At 51.2% G+C, this 20,627-nt stretch overlaps 1 protein-coding gene across 1 annotated transcript in view; it reads left to right on the forward strand.

The window, feature by feature from the left end:
* The first annotated feature begins 5,072 nt into the window (after nucleotides 1–5,072).
* LOC137599479 (uncharacterized) overlaps nucleotides 5,073–20,627 on the forward strand; it is a 46,699-nt gene continuing 31,144 nt past the window's right edge. The window contains exons 1-15 of the mRNA XM_068320435.1: nucleotides 5,073–5,173; nucleotides 6,496–6,664; nucleotides 6,805–6,900; nucleotides 8,677–8,791; nucleotides 9,830–9,969; nucleotides 10,708–10,843; nucleotides 12,364–12,486; nucleotides 12,738–12,865; nucleotides 13,327–13,465; nucleotides 13,698–13,825; nucleotides 14,321–14,456; nucleotides 16,946–17,104; nucleotides 19,347–19,486; nucleotides 19,876–19,992; nucleotides 20,412–20,577. Of these exons, the coding sequence (XP_068176536.1) occupies nucleotides 5,073–5,173; nucleotides 6,496–6,664; nucleotides 6,805–6,900; nucleotides 8,677–8,791; nucleotides 9,830–9,969; nucleotides 10,708–10,843; nucleotides 12,364–12,486; nucleotides 12,738–12,865; nucleotides 13,327–13,465; nucleotides 13,698–13,825; nucleotides 14,321–14,456; nucleotides 16,946–17,104; nucleotides 19,347–19,486; nucleotides 19,876–19,992; nucleotides 20,412–20,577 (1,993 nt within the window). The remainder of the gene's footprint in view (nucleotides 5,174–6,495; nucleotides 6,665–6,804; nucleotides 6,901–8,676; nucleotides 8,792–9,829; nucleotides 9,970–10,707; nucleotides 10,844–12,363; nucleotides 12,487–12,737; nucleotides 12,866–13,326; nucleotides 13,466–13,697; nucleotides 13,826–14,320; nucleotides 14,457–16,945; nucleotides 17,105–19,346; nucleotides 19,487–19,875; nucleotides 19,993–20,411; nucleotides 20,578–20,627) is intronic.

The raw sequence follows: 20,627 nt of genomic DNA on the forward strand, positions 1-20,627 counted from the left end.
CCTTTAAATAACTGATAGATAGCTCCATCAGTTTCTCCTTCCCTCTTCATCGTTGGTGCTCCTCTTCATCATGTTTGCTTTCAGGAGAGCAGACTGCAGGATTAAACCTGAGTGATCCAGATGTTACCCCCCCCCCCAAAGAGGGCATCATGTCCTGTAGTTACTATTGGCCGTTTGGCCACAACATTACCCATCAGCCCCTCCTGGTACTGGGGCCGGCTGGGAGGGGCTGCATCACCTCCATGGGAACGTCGGGACGCAGCGAAACGGGTGAGGAGCAAAGGACTCCTGATGGAGGGGGTCAGAGGAGGAGGAAGGTGGACCAATCAGAAGTGAGAACTAAGAGCTGAACTTGACAGCGTGACCCGCCATAATCTCTTCACATCTTTGGGTCAATTAACTTCATTGGAGGCAATCAGCCGGGGGGGGCTCCTGGTGGAGGGTAAATCAGATGTTAAATCACACATTCTCCTCCTGATGTCTCTGCTTTGATCTTTTATTCATCATCTGCTGAAAGAATGCAGTTTTCAGAATCGGCATCCAACAGAGGATTGAAAGGAGAGGAATGAGCATCCAGCAGCTACCCCCCGCCCCCGCCCCCCAAATAACATGAAAACAGGCCTCCTTCAAAGGGAATGTTCAGATTTCACTTCATTTCACGTCAGATGTTTTCTCTTTGATGATCTGAAACTTTGGAGAAGCTCTGGATCATTAATAAAAATCAGGAGGATGAAGTCTGGAAGGACAGGAAGCAGACGCCATAAATAAGAAAAACTTCCTCGGCTGCAGACAAAGGTTTGCCCCCCGCCCCCCCCCAGGTGAATACTAGGCAGACCGGGGAGCAGCCGACCCTGAAGTCCTGCATCACCGCTGGAAGTTTTTGTGTTTGCACTTCATGGAGTGTTCCAGTGGATGGATCACCAGCTGGGGGGGTCATCAATACAGCTGAAACAGGAAGGACGTCCCACAAAACTCTCGCTGTGGTCGTCCACATGTTCTTTATTCCATGAAACGTAACAGAAAAATAGACTCACATTTATCTTCATCTTATTGAAGGATATTATTTTTTACTGAAGAATCACTAATAAAATGCACACACACACACACACACACACACACACACACACACACACACACACACACACACACGAAAGGCTTTTCTTAAAGATGTTTGTTTTATAAACCAATCTATTGATTAAATGTTACATAACTGTCTTTTAGGGCCTCCTCCGTCTGTATGGATGGTCCCTGATCAATAACTATTCATTTGGTGTCACACAGACGTTCAGGTGGTTTTTCACTCGACCTTTGGTTGACCCCCTAACACGCTGCTTCAGCGTCTGGACGCTTCCCTCAGAGCCTCACACACACCCTGACTCCTGGACCACTGAAAGCCCTGCTGTGAGGGAAGCGTTAATCCTCGGTAGAAGCAGTTTGCTTTGTGAACATTAACCAAGGATTGTGTCCTGCTGGCCTGACAGGGCGTGATGCTGGTGACACTGGTAGTGACTGGTGAGCTGGGTTGTGATGTCTGATGAAGGTCAGCATCAGTGTGAATACTGGAACGTCCTGTGTTTTGAGCGTCATCAAACGCCTCGTTTGGGGTTGATTTCCCTGTCTTGAAGGTCACTGGGGGGTCAGGAGGAACAGGTTGGAGTGAGGGATGAGGCCAATGTGTGAAGCCTGGACCGTATCCGCTTACGCTTCCATTAGCACCAGGATTTGAATCTGATATGAGCAGCATGGGGGGGGGGGGGTAACGGAGGCTGGAACAGACGGGAATGTCACCGAGAGCAGAAGCAAAAATCATTTGATGTGTTTTTTAAATGAATTACTCTTTTAGTCAGAAGTAAATGTAGTTTACTCCAAATTAAAAGGAGTTCTTCATTCCCAGGCCCTTCAATGATCTGTTATTACATTTGGATTAAACTGAAAGCAGGAGTCTGGTTCAAATTCAAAACGGCGCTCCTGTAACGGTGAAACGCTCCTTAGATGAAGTGTTTTTATGCTAATAATGATGTGGAAACTTTCCTCACTATGGAAATATAAAGTTGATGTTAGCTACATATCACAGCTTTTGAAGGCAACTTTACCTCATAAAAGCTAACGCAGTAGCCAAATGCTAATGCCTTTAATGCTGCGTTCCTGCATCTGTAAGAGTATAATAAAAACCCTGAGAAAGCACAATGTTCAACGTGAGAGTCACACAAAGCTGGACAAACTTTACAATCCAGCAAATACAATTAGCTCATAGCTAACTAGTAAATGACTGAAGGCAGTTTATTACTGTCGTTTAGATGTTCAGTGTCTGAGACGTGAAGCCAGTAGTCTGGCGGTATGGTCACGTGTGTTTGAGCGGACTTCACTGCTCCTTCAAATAAGCTCCAAAGTGTCTCCAAAAGGCTTCTGACAGATCACAGGCCCTGTTCATCACATGTGAAAGCAGCTTTCTCATTTCAGTAACAACGTTCAGACTCCACTTGGGCTCCCAGCGGGTTTAAAGCGTGTAATGTTTACAACCGCTTTCTTTTAAAGACGATCAAATTCTGTTTGGCGTCTGTCTGCTGACCCGTCCATCGCCGCCATCCACGTGACTGCCCACAAATTTCACTCCACACGAGTCTGTGGAGCCTTGGCATAAATAAGCGTAATGTGATGTAAGTGGAGACGACGCGGACACACACTCGTGCACAACATCCTGATGAGTCATTTGAGCAGAATGAATGATGCTGCAGCGCGTTAGCATTAGTTCCCATGGAAAAGAGAAGACATCAAATGTCCTCCTGTTGTCTTTTTGATGTTCCATCTCATCATTGGAGGTGGAATTAACCATCATTTGGGTTGTTTTTATTATTTCAGGCGTCTTTTCTAGAAGCATATGATCAAAACAGGGATGTTAGTACTTTCTGCTGTTGATACCAGTGACGCACAAAGGTTTTATAGCATCCATTAAAACAGGTTTCAATTAGGAGTTCTGAACCATAAACCAATATTGCCCTTTGGTCCACAGGCCTTTAATCTGTGCCGTTTGATGCAGCAGCGCGTCTCTGGCAGATGTCAGTGAAAACAGCGACTTTGGACTGTAATAATCTTTTACAGGAACCCTTTCAGACCGAACAGATAATGGTGGGTTTATGGTGTGCAGAGAACAAGACGCTTATCACAGGACTAACTCAGGTTTACAGCCTGATTCAGGCCCTGAGAGTCAACAAGGCAGCGAGCAACACTGAGGCAACCCGGAGTTTGGCCCGGGGCAGAAACTCATCACCGCCTCGGCTCACGCTGCGTTCCCCGTGTGTAAAAGTGTTGGTGTGCAAAGAAGGCACGAGCGAGCAGTGTGATCTCTGATGGTTAACATCAGGCCCAGACCACCGACAGACCCCCGACAGACCACCGACAGACCCCCCTGTGGAACCTCAGACAACAACATATTCAGACGTGTTTGACTTCCAGTCACGGCGGCACCAGAGTTCGTAGAAGATAAAGCAGCGCTTCTGACAAGTGATTTGTTCATTTCTGTTTCTGCTCAGCTCTTTGCAGCATAATCACTGTTTGTGGTGTATTTACAGCCTTTTGAATGCAGACGCACCTTCTCCTCACCCCCAACAGGCCCGCTGAGGCTCACTAATCACCCAACTCGTCTAAACATTTGTTTATTTACTCAGTTTATTTTCTCGGTACACAACAGTCCAATGGATTCGCTGGGTTTCACATTTATTTCACAATCCCCAGACCATTTTGTGTGTTTTGACCTCATTCTGCTGCAGCTCCCCCTTAATCAAGTCAAATTTCTCCAGAGAATTTCTCCTTCCTGTGGTTGGGGCCCAGAAAAGAATCAGAACTACAGGTGTGGAAATAACATTAAAAATGGTGCTGTTCCAGTTTTGTCTCAAGACAAGTGTCCCTCCAGACGTCCATCTCCATTGCTAGAAACCTGCACAGGAAAAATAAAGCACCCTTCCATCCACTGCTAGTGAGAAGCACCACATCACGTACTAAACGTCTGTCTGTTCACATTAATACTGATGTCCTCGCTTACAGGACATTTATTGGCTAACATCTGAGATCAAGTGAACTTTGTAATCTGACAGGTGCCACACCTGTCAAATACTTTAGTGGTTTTACAACCGAACACAAACATATTTCACATCTGTGTTTATTAGCTTTGTTATCCATTAACAAACCCTTTTATGGGTTTTTGTAAATCTAAGAAAAATGTATTGATCATTAACAGACTGACTGTCTGATATCCTTATTAAAGATGTACAGGTGGGATTTGTGAAGACAAGTACAGCCGGGGTGTCCCTGAACCCTGAAAACAAACCTGACACCGTTTCCCACAGACGGTCAGACATTCATTTCATAGATAGAATTATACGACTTTGTGCAACGAGCCCATGACTGAACACTAGCTCATCGACACTTTCAATGTTGACAGGATCAAAAGTGTCCCAGGGCTCTTCATGCTACCTAGCATGTGGTTAGCCACTGTGACAAAGGCTGTTTCCTATTAACTCCTTCACTGCCTGACCACAAACCACAGCTCAGGCCCTCACTCTGATGAAGCTCGTCATGTTTTCAGTTCACTGTGAAGACCGACCCATGAATGATTGATACTTTATTAATCCCGGAGGAAATTGTATATATTGTATATATTGTATATGATTACATTTTTCATGACATGAACCACTCATCCAAAAGCAGAACATGAGGGAGATGGTGCAGTCTAAACGCTGCTGGAGCTTCATGTGTTCTAGTCGTGTCTCTGGATTTCATTTCCACCCAGCGGTACTTCAACACCCCCCAAACTGAAAGGCGAATCCCCAGAACCGCCCGACGCTCCTGTTAGTGGGGCTCTGACAACAGGGCGTGTTTATTTCTGACTGTCACCTTTGGATTGTGGACCTTTGGATTACAGGCCTGCCTGGTTTCTCCAGGCATTTGATCAGCGTCTACCAGGAAAGAACCATGCCCTTCGATATCCTGTCACCCCCCCGATCTAGCTGGAGTCACCCAGTAGACAACTGAACCCAGTAAGTTCCTGGGTGTCACATTAGAACTAGGGGACAACGATGGACGAGTCTCTCCAGTGTGAACCTGAACTGAGGTGTGAGCAGATCTTTAGTAGGCGGAGCCTGATTGCAGATGGGATGCAGGTGCTGCAGCCACACAGGTGACAGGAATGAGTGGATAAAGGGAGAACTGGATCTGGTTCCATGATTAGATTAGAATGTATTTAGTCTAACCGTTTTGGGGGTTTTTAGCTTCCTGTTGTGTCATATCAGACACTTTTGAGGCAAGGTTAGATTAGATTAGATTAGATGACATTAGATTAGATTAGATATACTTCAATTATTCCAAACTGGGAAATTCTCACGTTGCAGCAGCAGACAAACAAACAGGGGGTGTTTCATGGTCTTGAGTGGGGCCGTAAAAGCTGTTCTTGTATAATGTCTGTCTGAAAGTCACTCTAGACCCCCCCACACACATTCATTACTGACTGTCAATGGGTGGGTGTCACTGGGCACGCGGGTATCCTCGCTGTCCAGTATGACACGTGACTCACTGATGTGTGTGTCATGAAACGCTGTTGGACAGCTGATGTTACTATTGTGATGCTTCTGTCATGACTACGGTTTGATTCATTCACCCGTGTCCCCCGGTCTGAGCCATGTGTCTGTCCCGCTTGTGATGACAAACTCTGGTAGAACCTTGAACAGAGTTTTTCTAAATTGTTCACTTTGGAAATTTCATGAGAACTGCTTCTATCTGTCCTCCCAAGGCTGCCCCCATCATTCAGCCCCTCCTGTGCAGTTATCTGGATTCCTGTGTTTTGTTTTAATGAAACTTTGGGTGCTAGAAGTTTGTGCACAGCATCAATCTCCTCAATCAGGCAAGAGGGAGTTTAGGCTAAGGTGTGTGCATTGGGTTTCCTTTGTTTCTGTGTGGGTGGGGCTGCAAATGGATTCTTTTAAAATAAAATGAACTTAGAAGTTGTACTAAATCTCTGTCTCTTTTCCTGATCAATGCTGATTTAGAGTTTATACACCTTTGCAAATGTTGGGGGCCTCAAATTTATCTGTTGTTGTATTTTCCATCTTAATTTTTCTCCCACCCCCCCCACACACCTCTTGTTTTTGTGTCTTTGGTTACCGTCCATCAGATATGAGATTACCAGATGATCAGCCAGCTGCACAGAGCCCTGTCACCCCCCCAGACATCCTCTACCCAGTTACGTCCCACTGCTGTTACCCCCCTGAAGGTCTGCTGAAGGACATGTCGAGGGAAGAAATGAGATGGTTTTCAGATGGCTCTGTTCACGCCTGCGTGTGAAAGAGATGAACAAATCTCTGAAGCTGATGTCAGAATTAATCTATCAGATGAAGGAGGCGTTTAAACCAAACTGGAGTTTGGGGGGAGGGTCTGTACCAGACGGGGGGATTTCACATTCCACACGAGTCCCAGTTTGACTGTTAACGTTCAGTCTGTGCTCAGAATGAGGAACGATGAGGAACTCAGACTCTCCTTCATCAGTGGGCTCAAGTTCAGAGTGAAGAAAGATTCCAGATGTGACCCCATCTGGAAAACCTGGAGGAAAGACTTTACAGTCCCTCGTCAAGGCGGTCCAACCAAGACCTCCAAGCCCCCCAGGAGGAGCCCTCCAGTTTCCTTCTGGAAGGAGAAACTTCCAGCACAACCGCCACATGCAGAATTTTTCAGACGACACCGCGATCGTGGCATCAGGGAGGGTGATGAGCGGAGTACAGGAGGGTGGTGACAGACTTTGTGGGGTGGTGTCAGCAGAATGAGCTTCAGCTGAACATCTCCAAGACCAAGGAGATCGTGCTGGATCCCCCCCCCCCCCCAAAGCCAGTGGTCATTGGGGGCAGGGAGGTGGAGGTAGTGGGGACTTACAAGTACCTGGGGCTGCTACCTGAACAGCAGATTGGACTGGTCTACCAACCTGGACTGTGTGAACAAGAAAGGTCAGAGTAGGACGGACTTCCTCAGGAGGCTGGCCTACTTCAACATCAGCTCTGAACTGCTGAGACTGTGATACCAGTCCAGTGTCCTGTCCTACCAGTCCATAGTGTCCTGTCCCACCAGTCCATACTGTCCTGTCCTACCAGTCCATACTGTCCTGTCCTACCAGTCCATACTGTCCTGTCCTACCAGTCCATATTGTCCTGTCCTACCAGTCCATATTGTCCTGTCCTACCAGTCCATAGTGTCCAGTGTGCTGGCATACCAGTCCATAGTGTCCAGTGTGCTGGCATACCAGTCCAATGTGCTGTCCTACCAGTCCATAGAGTCCAATGTGCTTTCCTACCAGTCTACAGTGTCCAGTGTGCTGTCCTACCAGTCCATTATGTCCAGTGTACTGTCCTACCAGTCCATAGTGTCCAGTGTGCTGTCCTAACAGTCCACAGTGTCCAGTTTGCTGTCCTACCAGTCCACAGTGTCCAGTGTGCTGTCCTACCAGTCCAGTGTCCAGTGTGCTGTCCTACCAGTCCACAGTGTCCAGTGTGCTGTCCTACCAGTCCACAGTGTCCAGTGTGCTGTCCTGCCAGTCCACAGTGTCCAGTGTGCTGTCCTGCCAGTCCACAGTGTCCAGTGTGCTGTCCTACCAGTCCAGTGTCCAGTGTGCTGTCCTACCAGTCCAGTGTGCTGTCCTACCAGTCCACAGTGTCCAGTGTGCTGTCCTACCAGTCCACAGTGTCCAGTGTGCTGTCCTACCAGTCCACAGTGTCCAGTGTGCTGTCCTACCAGTCCAGTGTGTTGGCCTACCAGTCCACAGTGTCCAGTGTGCTGTCCTACCAGTCCAAAGTGTCCAGTGTGCTGTCCTACCAGTCCAGTGTCCAGTGTGCTGTCCTACCAGTCCATAGTGTCCAGTGTGCTGTCCTACCAGTCCATAGTGTCCAGTGTGCTGTCATACCAGTCCATAGTGTCCAGTGTGCTGTCCTACCAGTCCAATGTGCTGTCCTACCAGTCCACAGTGTCCAGTGTGCTGTCCTACCAGTCCATAGAGTCCAATGTGCTGTCCTACCAGTCTACAGTGTCCAGTGTGCTGTCCTACCAGTCCATTATGTCCAGTGTACTGTCCTACCAGTCCATAGTGTCCAGTGTGCTGTCCTAACAGTCCACAGTGTCCAGTTTGCTGTCCTACCAGTCCACAGTGTCCAGTGTGCTGTCCTACCAGTCCACAGTGTCCAGTGTGCTGTCCTACCAGTCCACAGTGTCCAGTGTGCTGTCCTACCAGTCCAGTGTCCAGTGTGCTGTCCTACCAGTCCACAGTGTCCAGTGTGCTGTCCTACCAGTCCACAGTGTCCAGTGTGCTGTCCTACCAGTCCACAGTGTCCAGTGTGCTGTCCTACCAGTCCATAGTGTCCAGTGTGCTGTCCTACCAGTCCACAGTGTCCAATGTGCTGTCCTACCAGTCCACAGTGTCCAATGTGCTGTCCTACCAGTCCACAGTGTCCAATGTGCTGTCCTACCACTCCAGTGTCCAATGTGCTGTCCTACCACTCCACAGTGTCCAATGTGCTGTCCTACCACTCCACAGTGTCCAATGTGCTGTCCTACGAGTCCACAGTGTCCAATGTGCTGTCCTACCAGTCCATAGTGTCCAATGTGCTGTCCTACCAGTCCATAGTGTCCAATGTGCTGTCCTACCAGTCCATAGTGTCCAGTGTGCTGACCTACCAGTCCACAGTGTCCAGTATGTTGTCCTACCAGTCGAGTGTGCTCTCCTACCAGTCCAATGTGCTGTCCTACCAGTCCACAGTGTCCAGTGTGCTGTCCTACCAGTCCATAGTGTCCAGTGTGCTGTCCTACCAGTCCATAGTGTCCAGTATGCTGTCCTACCAGTCCATAGTGTCCAGTCCTAACAGTCCACAGTGTCCAGTGTGCTGTCCTACCAGTCCACAGTGTCCAGTGTGCTGTCCTACCAGTCCACAGTGTCCAGTGTGCTGTCCTACCAGTCCACAGTGTCCAGTGTGCTGTCCTACCAGTCCAAAGTGTTCAGTGTGCTGTCCTACCAGTCCATAGTGTTCAGTGTGCTGTCCTACCAGTCCATAGTGTTCAGTGTGCTGTCCTACCAGTCCATCGTGTCCAGTGTGCTGTCATACCAGTCCATAGTGTCCAGTGTGCTGTCCTACCAGTCCATAGTGTCCAGTGTGCTGTCCTACCAGTCCAGTGTCCAGTGTGCTGTCCTACCAGTCCATCGTGTCCAGTGTGCTGTCATAGCAGTCCATAGTGTCCAGTGTGCTGTCCTACCTGTCCAGTGTGCTGTCCTACCAGTCCATAGTGTCCAGTGTGCTGTCATTCCAGTTCAGTGTCCAGTGTGCTGTCCTAACAGTTCAGTGTCCAGGGTGCTGTCCTACCAGTCCAGTGTGCTGTCCTACCACTCCACAGTGTCCAGTGTGCTGTCCTACCACTCCACAGTGTCCAGTGTGCTGTCCTACCAGTCCAGTGTCCAGTGTGCTGTCCTACCAGTCCACAGTGTCCAGTGTGCTGTCCTACCAGTCCACAGTGTCCAGTGTGCTGTCCTACCTGTCCAGTGTCCAGTGTGCTGTCCTACCAGTCCACAGTGTCCAGTGTGCTTTCCTACCAGTCCACAGTGTCCAGTGTGCTGTCCTACCAGTCCATAGTGTCCAGTGTGCTGTCCTACCAGTCCACAGTGTCCACGTGCTGTCCTACCACTCCACAGTGTCCAATGTGCTGTCCTACCACTCCACAGTGTCCAATGTGCTGTCCTACCAGTCCACAGTGTCCAATGTGCTGTCCTACGAGTCCATAGTGTCCAATGTGCTGTCCTACCAGTCCATAGTGTCCAATGTGGTGTCCTACCAGTCCATAGTGTCCAGTGTGCTGACCTACCAGTCCACAGTGTCCAGTATGTTGTCCTACCAGTCGAGTGTGCTCTCCTACCAGTCCAATGTGCTGTCCTACCAGTCCACAGTGTCCAGTGTGCTGTCCTACCAGTCCAGTGTTCTGTCCTACCAGTCCATAGTGTCCAGTGTGCTGTCCTACCAGTCCATAGTGTCCAGTATGCTGTCCTACCAGTCCATAGTGTCCAGTCCTACCAGTCCATAGTGTCCAGTCCTAACAGTCCATAGTGTCCAGTGTGCTGTCCTACCAGTCCACAGTGTCCAGTGTGCTGTCCTACCAGTCCACAGTGTCCAGTGTGCTGTCCTACCAGTCCACAGTGTTCAGTGTGCTGTCCTACCAGTCCACAGTGTTCAGTGTGCTGTCCTACCAGTCCATAGTGTTCAGTGTGCTGTCCTACCAGTCCATAGTGTTCAGTGTGCTGTCCTACCAGTCCATCGTGTCCAGTGTGCTGTCATACCAGTCCATAGTGTCCAGTGTGCTGTCCTACCAGTCCATAGTGTCCAGTGTGCTGTCCTACCAGTCCAGTGTCCAGTGTGCTGTCCTACCAGTCCACAGTGTCCAGTAGGCTGTCCTACCAGTCCACAGTGTCCAGTGTGCTGTCCTACCAGTCCATAGTGTTCAGTGTGCTGTCCTACCAGTCCATAGTGTTCAGTGTGCTGTCCTACCAGTCCATCGTGTCCAGTGTGCTGTCCTACCAGTCCATAGTGTCCAGTGTGCTGTCCTACCAGTCCAGTGTCCAGTGTGCTGTCCTACCAGTCCATCGTGTCCAGTGTGCTGTCATACCAGTCCATAGTGTCCAATGTGCTGTCCTTCCAGTCCATAGTGTCCAGTGTGCTGACCTACCAGTCCACAGTGCCCAGTATGTTGTCCTACCAGTCGAGTGTGCTCTCCTACCAGTCCAATGTGCTGTCCTACCAGTCCACAGTGTCCAGTGTGCTGTCCTACCAGTCCAGTGTGCTGTCCTACCAGTCCATAGTGTCCAGTGTGCTGTCCTACCAGTCCAAAGTGTTCAGTGTGCTGTCCTACCAGTCCAAAGTGTTCAGTGTGCTGTCCTACCAGTCCATAGTGTCCAGTGTGCTGTCATACCAGTCCATAGTGTCCAGTGTGCTGTCATACCAGTCCATAGTGTCCAGTGTGCTGTCCTACCAGTCCATAGTGTCCAGTGTGCTTTCCTACCAGTCCAGTGTCCAGTGTGCTGTCCTACCAGTCCATCGTGTCCAGTGTGCTGTCATACCAGTCCATAGTGTCCAGTGTGCTGTCCTACCTGTCCAGTGTGCTGTCCTACCAGTCCATAGTGTCCAGTGTGCTGTCGTTCCAGTTCAGTGTCCAGTGTGCTTTCCTAACAGTTCAGTGTCCAGGGTGCTGTCCTACCAGTCCAGTGTGCTGTCCTACCACTCCACAGTGACCAGTGTGCTGTCCTACCAGTCCACAGTGTCCAGTGTGCTGTCCTACCAGTCCAGTGTCCAGTGTGCTGTCCTACCAGTCCACAGTGTCCAGTGTGCTGTCATACCAGTCCATAGTGTCCAGTGTGCTGTCCTTCCAGTCCAGTGTACTGTCCTACCAGTCCATAGTGTCCAGTGTGCTGTCCCACCAGTCCACAGTGTTCAGTGTGATGTCCTACCAGTCCATAGTGTTCAGTGTGCTGTGATACTAGTTGAGTGTAATGTCCTACCAGTTGAGTGTGCTGCCCTACCAGTCCAGTGTGCTGTCCTACCAGTCCAGTGTCCAGTGTGCTGTCCTAACAGTCCACAGTGTCCAGTTTGCTGTCCTACCAGTCCACAGTGTCCAGTGTGCTGTCCTACCAGTCCAGTGTCCAGTGTGCTGTCCTACCAGTCCACAGTGTCCAGTGTGCTGTCCTACCAGTCCACAGTGTCCAGTGGTGCTGTCCTACCAGTCCACAGTGTCCAGTGTGCTGTCCTACCAGTCCACAGTGTCCAGTGTGCTGTCCTACCAGTCCAGTGTCCAGTGTGCTGTCCTACCAGTCCAGTGTCCAGTGTGCTGTCCTACCAATCCACAGTGTCCAGTATGCTGTCCTACCAGTCCATAGTGTCCTGTCCTACCAGTCCATAGTGTCCAGTGTGCTGTCCTACCAGTCCATAGTGTCCAGTGTGCTGTCCTACCAGTCCATAGTGTCCAGTGTGCTGTCCTACCAGTCCATCGTGTCCAGTGTGCTGTCATACCAGTCCACAGTGTCCAGTGTGCTGTCATACCAGTCCATAGTGTCCAGTGTGCTGTCCTACCAGTCCATAGTGTCCAGTGTGCTGTCCTACCAGTCCAGTGTCGAGTGTGCTGTCCTACCAGTCCATCGTGTCCAGTGTGCTGTCATACCAGTCCATAGTGTCCAGTGTGCTGTCCTACCTGTCCAGTGTGCTGTCCTACAAGTCCATAGTGTCCAATGTGCTTTCCTACCAGTCCACAGTGTCTAGTGTGTTGTCTTACCAGTCCATTGTGTCCAGTGTGCTGTCGTACCAGTTCAGTGTCAAGTGTGCTGCCCTCCCAGTTCAGTGTCCAGGGTGCTGTCGTACCAGTCCAGTGTGCTGTCGTACCAGTCCAGTGTGCTGTCCTACCAGTCCAGTGTGCTGTCCTACCAGTCCAGTGTGCTGTCCTACCAGTCCAGTGTGCTGTCCTACCAGTCCACAGTGTCCAGTGTGCTGTCCTTCCAGTCCAGTGTCCAGTGTGCTGTCCTACCACTCCAGTGTCCAGTGTGCTGTCCTACCACTCCACAGTGTCCAGTGTGCTGTCCTACCAGTCCACAGTGTCCAGTGTGCTGTCCTACCAGTCCACAGTGTCCAGTGTGCTGTCCTACCAGTCCACAGTGTCCAGTGTGCTTTCCTACCAGTCCACAGTGTCCAGTGTGCTGTCCTACCAGTCCACAGTGTCCAGTGTGCTGTCGTACCAGTACATAGTGTCCAGTGTGCTGTCCTACCAGTCCATAGTGTCCAATGTGCTGTCCTACCAGTCCACAGTGTCCAATGTGCTGTCCTACCAGTCCACAGTGTCCAGTATGCTGTCCTACCAGTCCATAGTGTCCTGTCCTACCAGTCCATAGTGTCCAGTGTGCTGTCCTACCAGTCCATAGTGTCCAGTGTGCTGTCCTACCAGTCCATAGTGTCCAGTGTGCTGTCCTACCAGTCCATAGTGTCCAGTGTGCTGTCCTACCAGTCCATCGTGTCCAGTGTGCTGTCATACCAGTCCACAGTGTCCAGTGTGCTGTCATACCAGTCCATAGTGTCCAGTGTGCTGTCCTACCAGTCCATAGTGTCCAGTGTGCTGTCCTACCAGTCCAGTGTCGAGTGTGCTGTCATACCAGTCCATAGTGTCCAGTGTGCTGTCCTACCTGTCCAGTGTGCTGTCCTACAAGTCCATAGTGTCCAATGTGCTTTCCTACCAGTCCACAGTGTCTAGTGTGTTGTCTTACCAGTCCATTGTGTCCAGTGTGCTGTCGTACCAGTTCAGTGTCAAGTGTGCTGCCCTCCCAGTTCAGTGTCCAGGGTGCTGTCGTACCAGTCCAGTGTGCTGTCGTACCAGTCCAGTGTGCTGTCCTACCAGTCCAGTGTGCTGTCCTACCAGTCCAGTGTGCTGTCCTACCAGTCCACAGTGTCCAGTGTGCTGTCCTACCAGTCCACAGTGTCCAGTGTGCTGTCCTTCCAGTCCAGTGTCCAGTGTGCTGTCCTACCACTCCACAGTGTCCAGTGTGCTGTCCTACCACTCCACAGTGTCCAGTGTGCTGTCCTACCAGTCCACAGTGTCCAGTGTGCTGTCCTACCACTCCACAGTGTCCAGTGTGCTTTCCTACCAGTCCACAGTGTCCAGTGTGCTGTCCTACCAGTCCACAGTGTCCAGTGTGCTGTCGTACCAGTACATAGTGTCCAGTGTGCTGTCCTACCAGTCCATAGTGTCCAGTGTGCTGTCCTACCAGTCCACAGTGTCCAATGTGCTGTCCTACCAGTCCACAGTGTCCAATGTGCTGTCCTACCAGTCCACAGTGTCCAATGTGCTGTCCTACCAGTCCACAGTGTCCAATGTGCTGTCCTACCACTCCACAGTGTCCAATGTGCTGTCCTACCACTCCACAGTGTCCAATGTGCTGTCCTACCAGTCCACAGTGTCCAATGTGCTGTCCTACCAGTCCACAGTGTCCAATGTGCTGTCCTACCAGTCCACAGTGTCCAATGTGCTGTCCTACCAGTCCACAGTGTCCAATGTGCTGTCCTACCAGTCCACAGTGTCCAATGTGCTGTCCTACCAGTCCACAGTGTCCAATGTGCTGTCCTACCACTCCACAGTGTCCAATGTGCTGTCCTACAACTCCACAGTGTCCAATGTGCTGTCCTACCACTCCACAGTGTCCAATGTGCTGTCCTACGAGTCCATAGTGTCCAATGTGCTGTCCTACCAGTCCATAGTGTCCAATGTGCTGTCCTACCAGTCCATAGTGTCCAGTGTGCTGACCTACCAGTCCACAGTGTCCAGTATGTTGTCCTACCAGTCGAGTGTGCTCTCCTACCAGTCCAATGTGCTGTCCTACCAGTCCACAGTGTCCAGTGTGCTGTCCTACCAGTCCAGTGTGCTGTCCTACCAGTCCATAGTGTCCAGTGTGCTGTCCTACCAGTCCATAGTGTCCAGTATGCTGTCCTACCAGTCCACAGTGTCCAGTGTGCTGTCCTACCAGTCCACAGTGTCCAGTGTGCTGTCCTACCAGTCCACAGTGTCCAGTGTGCTGTCCTACCAGTCCAAAGTGTTCAGTGTGCTGTCCTACCAGTCCATAGTGTTCAGTGTGCTGTCCTACCAGTCCATAGTGTTCAGTGTGCTGTCCTACCAGTCCATCGTGTCCAGTGTGCTGTCATACCAGTCCATAGTGTCCAGCGTGCTGTCCTAACAGTCCATAGTGTCCAGTGTGCTGTCCTACGAGTCCACAGTGTCCAGTGAGCTGTCCTACCAGTCCACAGTGTCCAGTGTGCTGTCCTACCAGTCCACAGTGTCCAGTGTGCTGTCCTACCAGTCCACAGTGTCCAGTGTGCTGTCCTACCAGTCCATAGTGTTCAGTGTGCTGTCCTACCAGTCCATAGTGTCCAGTGTGCTGTCCTACCAGTCCATCGTGTCCAGTGTGCTGTCATACCAGTCCATAGTGTCCAGTGTGCTGTCCTAACAGTCCACAGTGTCCAGTGTGCTGTCCTAACAGTCCACAGTGTCCAGTGTGCTGTCCTACCAGTCCAAAGTGTTCAGTGAGCTGTCCTACCAGTCCAAAGTGTTCAGTGTGCTGTCCTACCAGTCCAAAGTGTTCAGTGTGCTGTCCTACCAGTCCAAAGTGTTCAGTGTGCTGTCCTACCAGTCCATAGTGTTCAGTGTGCTGTCCTACCAGTCCATAGTGTTCAGTGAGCTGTCCTACCAGTCCATCGTGTCCAGTGTGCTGTCATACCAGTCCATAGTGTCCAGTGTGCTGTCCTACCAGTCCATAGTGTCCAGTGTGCTGTCCTACCAGTCCAGTGTCCAGTGTGCTGTCCTACCAGTCCATCGTGTCCAGTGTGCTGTCATACCAGTCCATCGTGTCCAGTGTGCTGTCATACCAGTCCATAGTGTCCAGTGTGCTGTCCTACCTGTCCAGTGTGCTGTCCTACCAGTCCATAGTGTCCAGTGTGCTGTCGTTCCAGTTCAGTGTCCAGTGTGCTGTCCTAACAGTTCAGTGTCCAGGGTGCTGTCCTACCAGTCCAGTGTGCTGTCCTACCACTCCACAGTTTCCAGTGTGCTGTCCTACCAGTCCAGTGTCCAGTGTGCTGTTCTACCAGTCCAGTGTCCAGTGTGCTGTCCTACCAGTCCACAGTGTCCAGTGTGCTGTCCTACCAGTCCACAGTGTCCAGTGTGCTGTCCTACCTGTCCAGTGTCCAGTGTGCTGTCCTACCTGTCCAGTGTCCAGTGTGCTGTCCTACCAGTTGAGTGTAATGTGCTACCAGTCCAGTGTCCAGTGTGCTGTCCTACCAGTCCAGTGTCCAGTGTGCTGTCCTACCAGTCCAGTGTCCAGTGTGCTGTCCTACCAGTCCAGTGTCCAGTGTGCTGTCCTACCAGTCCATAGTGTCCAGTGTGCTGTCCTACCAGTCCACAGTGTCCAGTGTGCTGTCCTTCCAGTCCAGTGTCCAGTGTGCTGTCCTACCACTCCAGTGTCCAGTGTGCTGTCCTACCACTCCACAGTGTCCAGTGTGCTGTCCTACCACTCCACAGTGTCCAGTGTGCTGTCCTACCAGTCCACAGTGTCCATTGTGCTGTCCTACCAGTCCAGTGTCCAGTGTGCTGTCCTACCAGTCCACAGTGTCCAGTGTGCTGTCCTACCAGTACATAGTGTCCAGTGTGCTGTCCTACCAGTACATAGTGTCCAGTGTGCTGTCCTACCAGTACATAGTGTCCAGTGTGCTGTCCTACCAGTCCATAGTGTCCAATGTGCTGTCCTACCAGTCCACAGTGTCCAATGTGCTGTCCTACCAGTCCACAGTGTCCAATGTGCTGTCCTACCACTCCACAGTGTCCAATGTGCTGTTCTACCAGTCCACAGTGTCCAATGTGCTGTCCTACCAGTCCACAGTGTCCAATGTGCTGTCCTACCAGTCCACAGTGTCCAATGTGCTGTCCTACCACTCCACAGTGTCCAATGTGCTGTCCTACCACTCCACAGTGTCCAATGTGCTGTCCTACCACTCCACAGTGTCCAATGTGCTGTCCTACCACTCCACAGTGTCCAATGTGCTGTCCTACCAGTCCACAGTGTCCAATGTGCTGTCCTACGAGTCCACAGTGTCCAATGTGCTGTCCTACCAGTCCATAGTGTCCAATGTGCTGTCCTACCAGTCCACAGTGTCCAATGTGCTGTCCTACCAGTCCACAGTGTCCAATGTGCTGTCCTACCACTCCACAGTGTCCAATGTGCTGTCCTACCACTCCACAGTGTCCAATGTGCTGTCCTACCACTCCACAGTGTCCAATGTGCTGTCCTACCACTCCACAGTGTCCAATGTGCTGTCCTACGAGTCCATAGTGTCCAATGTGCTGTCCTACCAGTCCATAGTGTCCAATGTGCTGTCCTACCAGTCCATAGTGTCCAGTGTGCTGACCTACCAGTCCACAGTGTCCAGTATGTTGTCCTACCAGTCGAGTGTGCTCTCCTACCAGTCCAATGTGCTGTCCTACCAGTCCACAGTGTCCAGTGTGCTGTCCTACCAGTCCAGTGTGCTGTCCTACCAGTCCATAGTGTCCAGTGTGCTGTCCTACCAGTCCATAGTGTCCAGTATGCTGTCCTACCAGTCCATAGTGTCCAGTCCTAACAGTCCATAGTGTCCAGTGTGCTGTCCTACCAGTCCACAGTGTCCAGTGTGCTGTCCTACCAGTCCACAGTGTCCAGTGTGCTGTCCTACCAGTCCACAGTGTCCAGTGTGCTGTCCTACCAGTCCAAAGTGTTCAGTGTGCTGTCCTACCAGTCCATAGTGTTCAGTGTGCTGTCCTACCAGTCCATAGTGTTCAGTGTGCTGTCCTACCAGTCCATCGTGTCCAGTGTGCTGTCATACCAGTCCATAGTGTCCAGCGTGCTGTCCTAACAGTCCATAGTGTCCAGTGTGCTGTCCTACGAGTCCACAGTGTCCAGTGAGCTGTCCTACCAGTCCACAGTGTCCAGTGTGCTGTCCTACCAGTCCACAGTGTCCAGTGTGCTGTCCTACCAGTCCACAGTGTCCAGTGTGCTGTCCTACCAGTCCATAGTGTTCAGTGTGCTGTCCTACCAGTCCATAGTGTCCAGTGTGCTGTCCTACCAGTCCATCGTGTCCAGTGTGCTGTCATACCAGTCCATAGTGTCCAGTGTGCTGTCCTAACAGTCCACAGTGTCCAGTGTGCTGTCCTAACAGTCCACAGTGTCCAGTGTGCTGTCCTACCAGTCCAAAGTGTTCAGTGAGCTGTCCTACCAGTCCAAAGTGTTCAGTGTGCTGTCCTACCAGTCCAAAGTGTTCAGTGTGCTGTCCTACCAGTCCAAAGTGTTCAGTGTGCTGTCCTACCAGTCCATAGTGTTCAGTGTGCTGTCCTACCAGTCCATAGTGTTCAGTGAGCTGTCCTACCAGTCCATCGTGTCCAGTGTGCTGTCATACCAGTCCATAGTGTCCAGTGTGCTGTCCTACCAGTCCATAGTGTCCAGTGTGCTGTCCTACCAGTCCAGTGTCCAGTGTGCTGTCCTACCTGTCCAGTGTGCTGTCCTACCAGTCCATAGTGTCCAGTGTGCTGTCGTTCCAGTTCAGTGTCCAGTGTGCTGTCCTAACAGTTCAGTGTCCAGGGTGCTGTCCTACCAGTCCAGTGTGCTGTCCTACCACTCCACAGTTTCCAGTGTGCTGTCCTACCAGTCCAGTGTCCAGTGTGCTGTTCTACCAGTCCAGTGTCCAGTGTGCTGTCCTACCAGTCCACAGTGTCCAGTGTGCTGTCCTACCAGTCCACAGTGTCCAGTGTGCTGTCCTACCTGTCCAGTGTCCAGTGTGCTGTCCTACCTGTCCAGTGTCCAGTGTGCTGTCCTACCAGTTGAGTGTAATGTGCTACCAGTCCAGTGTCCAGTGTGCTGTCCTACCAGTCCAGTGTCCAGTGTGCTGTCCTACCAGTCCAGTGTCCAGTGTGCTGTCCTACCAGTCCAGTGTCCAGTGTGCTGTCCTACCAGTCCATAGTGTCCAGTGTGCTGTCCTACCAGTCCACAGTGTCCAGTGTGCTGTCCTTCCAGTCCAGTGTCCAGTGTGCTGTCCTACCACTCCAGTGTCCAGTGTGCTGTCCTACCACTCCACAGTGTCCAGTGTGCTGTCCTACCACTCCACAGTGTCCAGTGTGCTGTCCTACCAGTCCACAGTGTCCATTGTGCTGTCCTACCAGTCCAGTGTCCAGTGTGCTGTCCTACCAGTCCACAGTGTCCAGTGTGCTGTCCTACCAGTACATAGTGTCCAGTGTGCTGTCCTACCAGTACATAGTGTCCAGTGTGCTGTCCTACCAGTACATAGTGTCCAGTGTGCTGTCCTACCAGTACATAGTGTCCAGTGTGCTGTCCTACCAGTCCATAGTGTCCAATGTGCTGTCCTACCAGTCCACAGTGTCCAATGTGCTGTCCTACCAGTCCACAGTGTCCAATGTGCTGTCCTACCACTCCACAGTGTCCAATGTGCTGTTCTACCAGTCCACAGTGTCCAATGTGCTGTCCTACCAGTCCACAGTGTCCAATGTGCTGTCCTACCAGTCCACAGTGTCCAATGTGCTGTCCTACCACTCCACAGTGTCCAATGTGCTGTCCTACCACTCCACAGTGTCCAATGTGCTGTCCTACCACTCCACAGTGTCCAATGTGCTGTCCTACCACTCCACAGTGTCCAATGTGCTGTCCTACCAGTCCACAGTGTCCAATGTGCTGTCCTACGAGTCCACAGTGTCCAATGTGCTGTCCTACCAGTCCATAGTGTCCAATGTGCTGTCCTACCAGTCTATAGTGTCCAGTGTGCTGACCTACCAGTCCACAGTGTCCAGTATGTTGTCCTACCAGTCGAGTGTGCTCTCCTACCAGTCCAATGTGCTGTCCTACCAGTCCACAGTGTCCAGTGTGCTGTCCTACCAGTCCAGTGTGCTGTCCTACCAGTCCATAGTGTCCAGTGTGCTGTCCTACCAGTCCATAGTGTCCAGTATGCTGTCCTACCAGTCCATAGTGTCCAGTCCTAACAGTCCATAGTGTCCAGTGTGCTGTCCTACCAGTCCACAGTGTCCAGTGTGCTGTCCTACCAGTCCACAGTGTCCAGTGTGCTGTCCTACCAGTCCACAGTGTCCAGTGTGCTGTCCTACCAGTCCAAAGTGTTCAGTGTGCTTTCCTACCAGTCCATAGTGTTCAGTGTGCTGTCCTACCAGTCCATAGTGTTCAGTGTGCTGTCCTACCAGTCCATCGTGTCCAGTGTGCTGTCATACCAGTCCATAGTGTCCAGTGTGCTGTCCTAACAGTCCATAGTGTCCAGTGTGCTGACCTACCAGTCCACAGTGTCCAGTATGTTGTCCTACCAGTCGAGTGTGCTCTCCTACCAGTCCAATGTGCTGTCCTACCAGTCCACAGTGTCCAGTGTGCTGTCCTACCAGTCCAGTGTGCTGTCCTACCAGTCCATAGTGTCCAGTGTGCTGTCCTACCAGTCCATAGTGTCCAGTATGCTGTCCTACCAGTCCATAGTGTCCAGTCCTAACAGTCCATAGTGTCCAGTGTGCTGTCCTACCAGTCCACAGTGTCCAGTGTGCTGTCCTACCAGTCCACAGTGTCCAGTGTGCTGTCCTACCAGTCCACAGTGTCCAGTGTGCTGTCCTACCAGTCCAAAGTGTTCAGTGTGCTTTCCTACCAGTCCATAGTGTTCAGTGTGCTGTCCTACCAGTCCATAGTGTTCAGTGTGCTGTCCTACCAGTCCATCGTGTCCAGTGTGCTGTCATACCAGTCCATAGTGTCCAGTGTGCTGTCCTAACAGTCCATAGTGTCCAGTGTGCTGTCCTACCAGTCCATAGTGTCCAATGTGCTGTCCTACCAGTCCATAGTGTCCAATGTGCTGACCTACCAGTCCACAGTGCCCAGTATGTTGTCCTACCAGTCGAGTGTGCTCTCCTACCAGTCCAATGTGCTGTCCTACCAGTCCACAGTGTCCAGTGTGCTGTCCTACCAGTCCAGTGTGCTGTCCTACCAGTCCATAGTGTCCAGTGTGCTGTCCTACCAGTCC

Source organism: Antennarius striatus, chromosome 7, assembly GCF_040054535.1.
Source record: "Antennarius striatus isolate MH-2024 chromosome 7, ASM4005453v1, whole genome shotgun sequence".
In the NCBI taxonomy this organism is placed as follows: Eukaryota; Metazoa; Chordata; class Actinopteri; order Lophiiformes; family Antennariidae; genus Antennarius; species Antennarius striatus.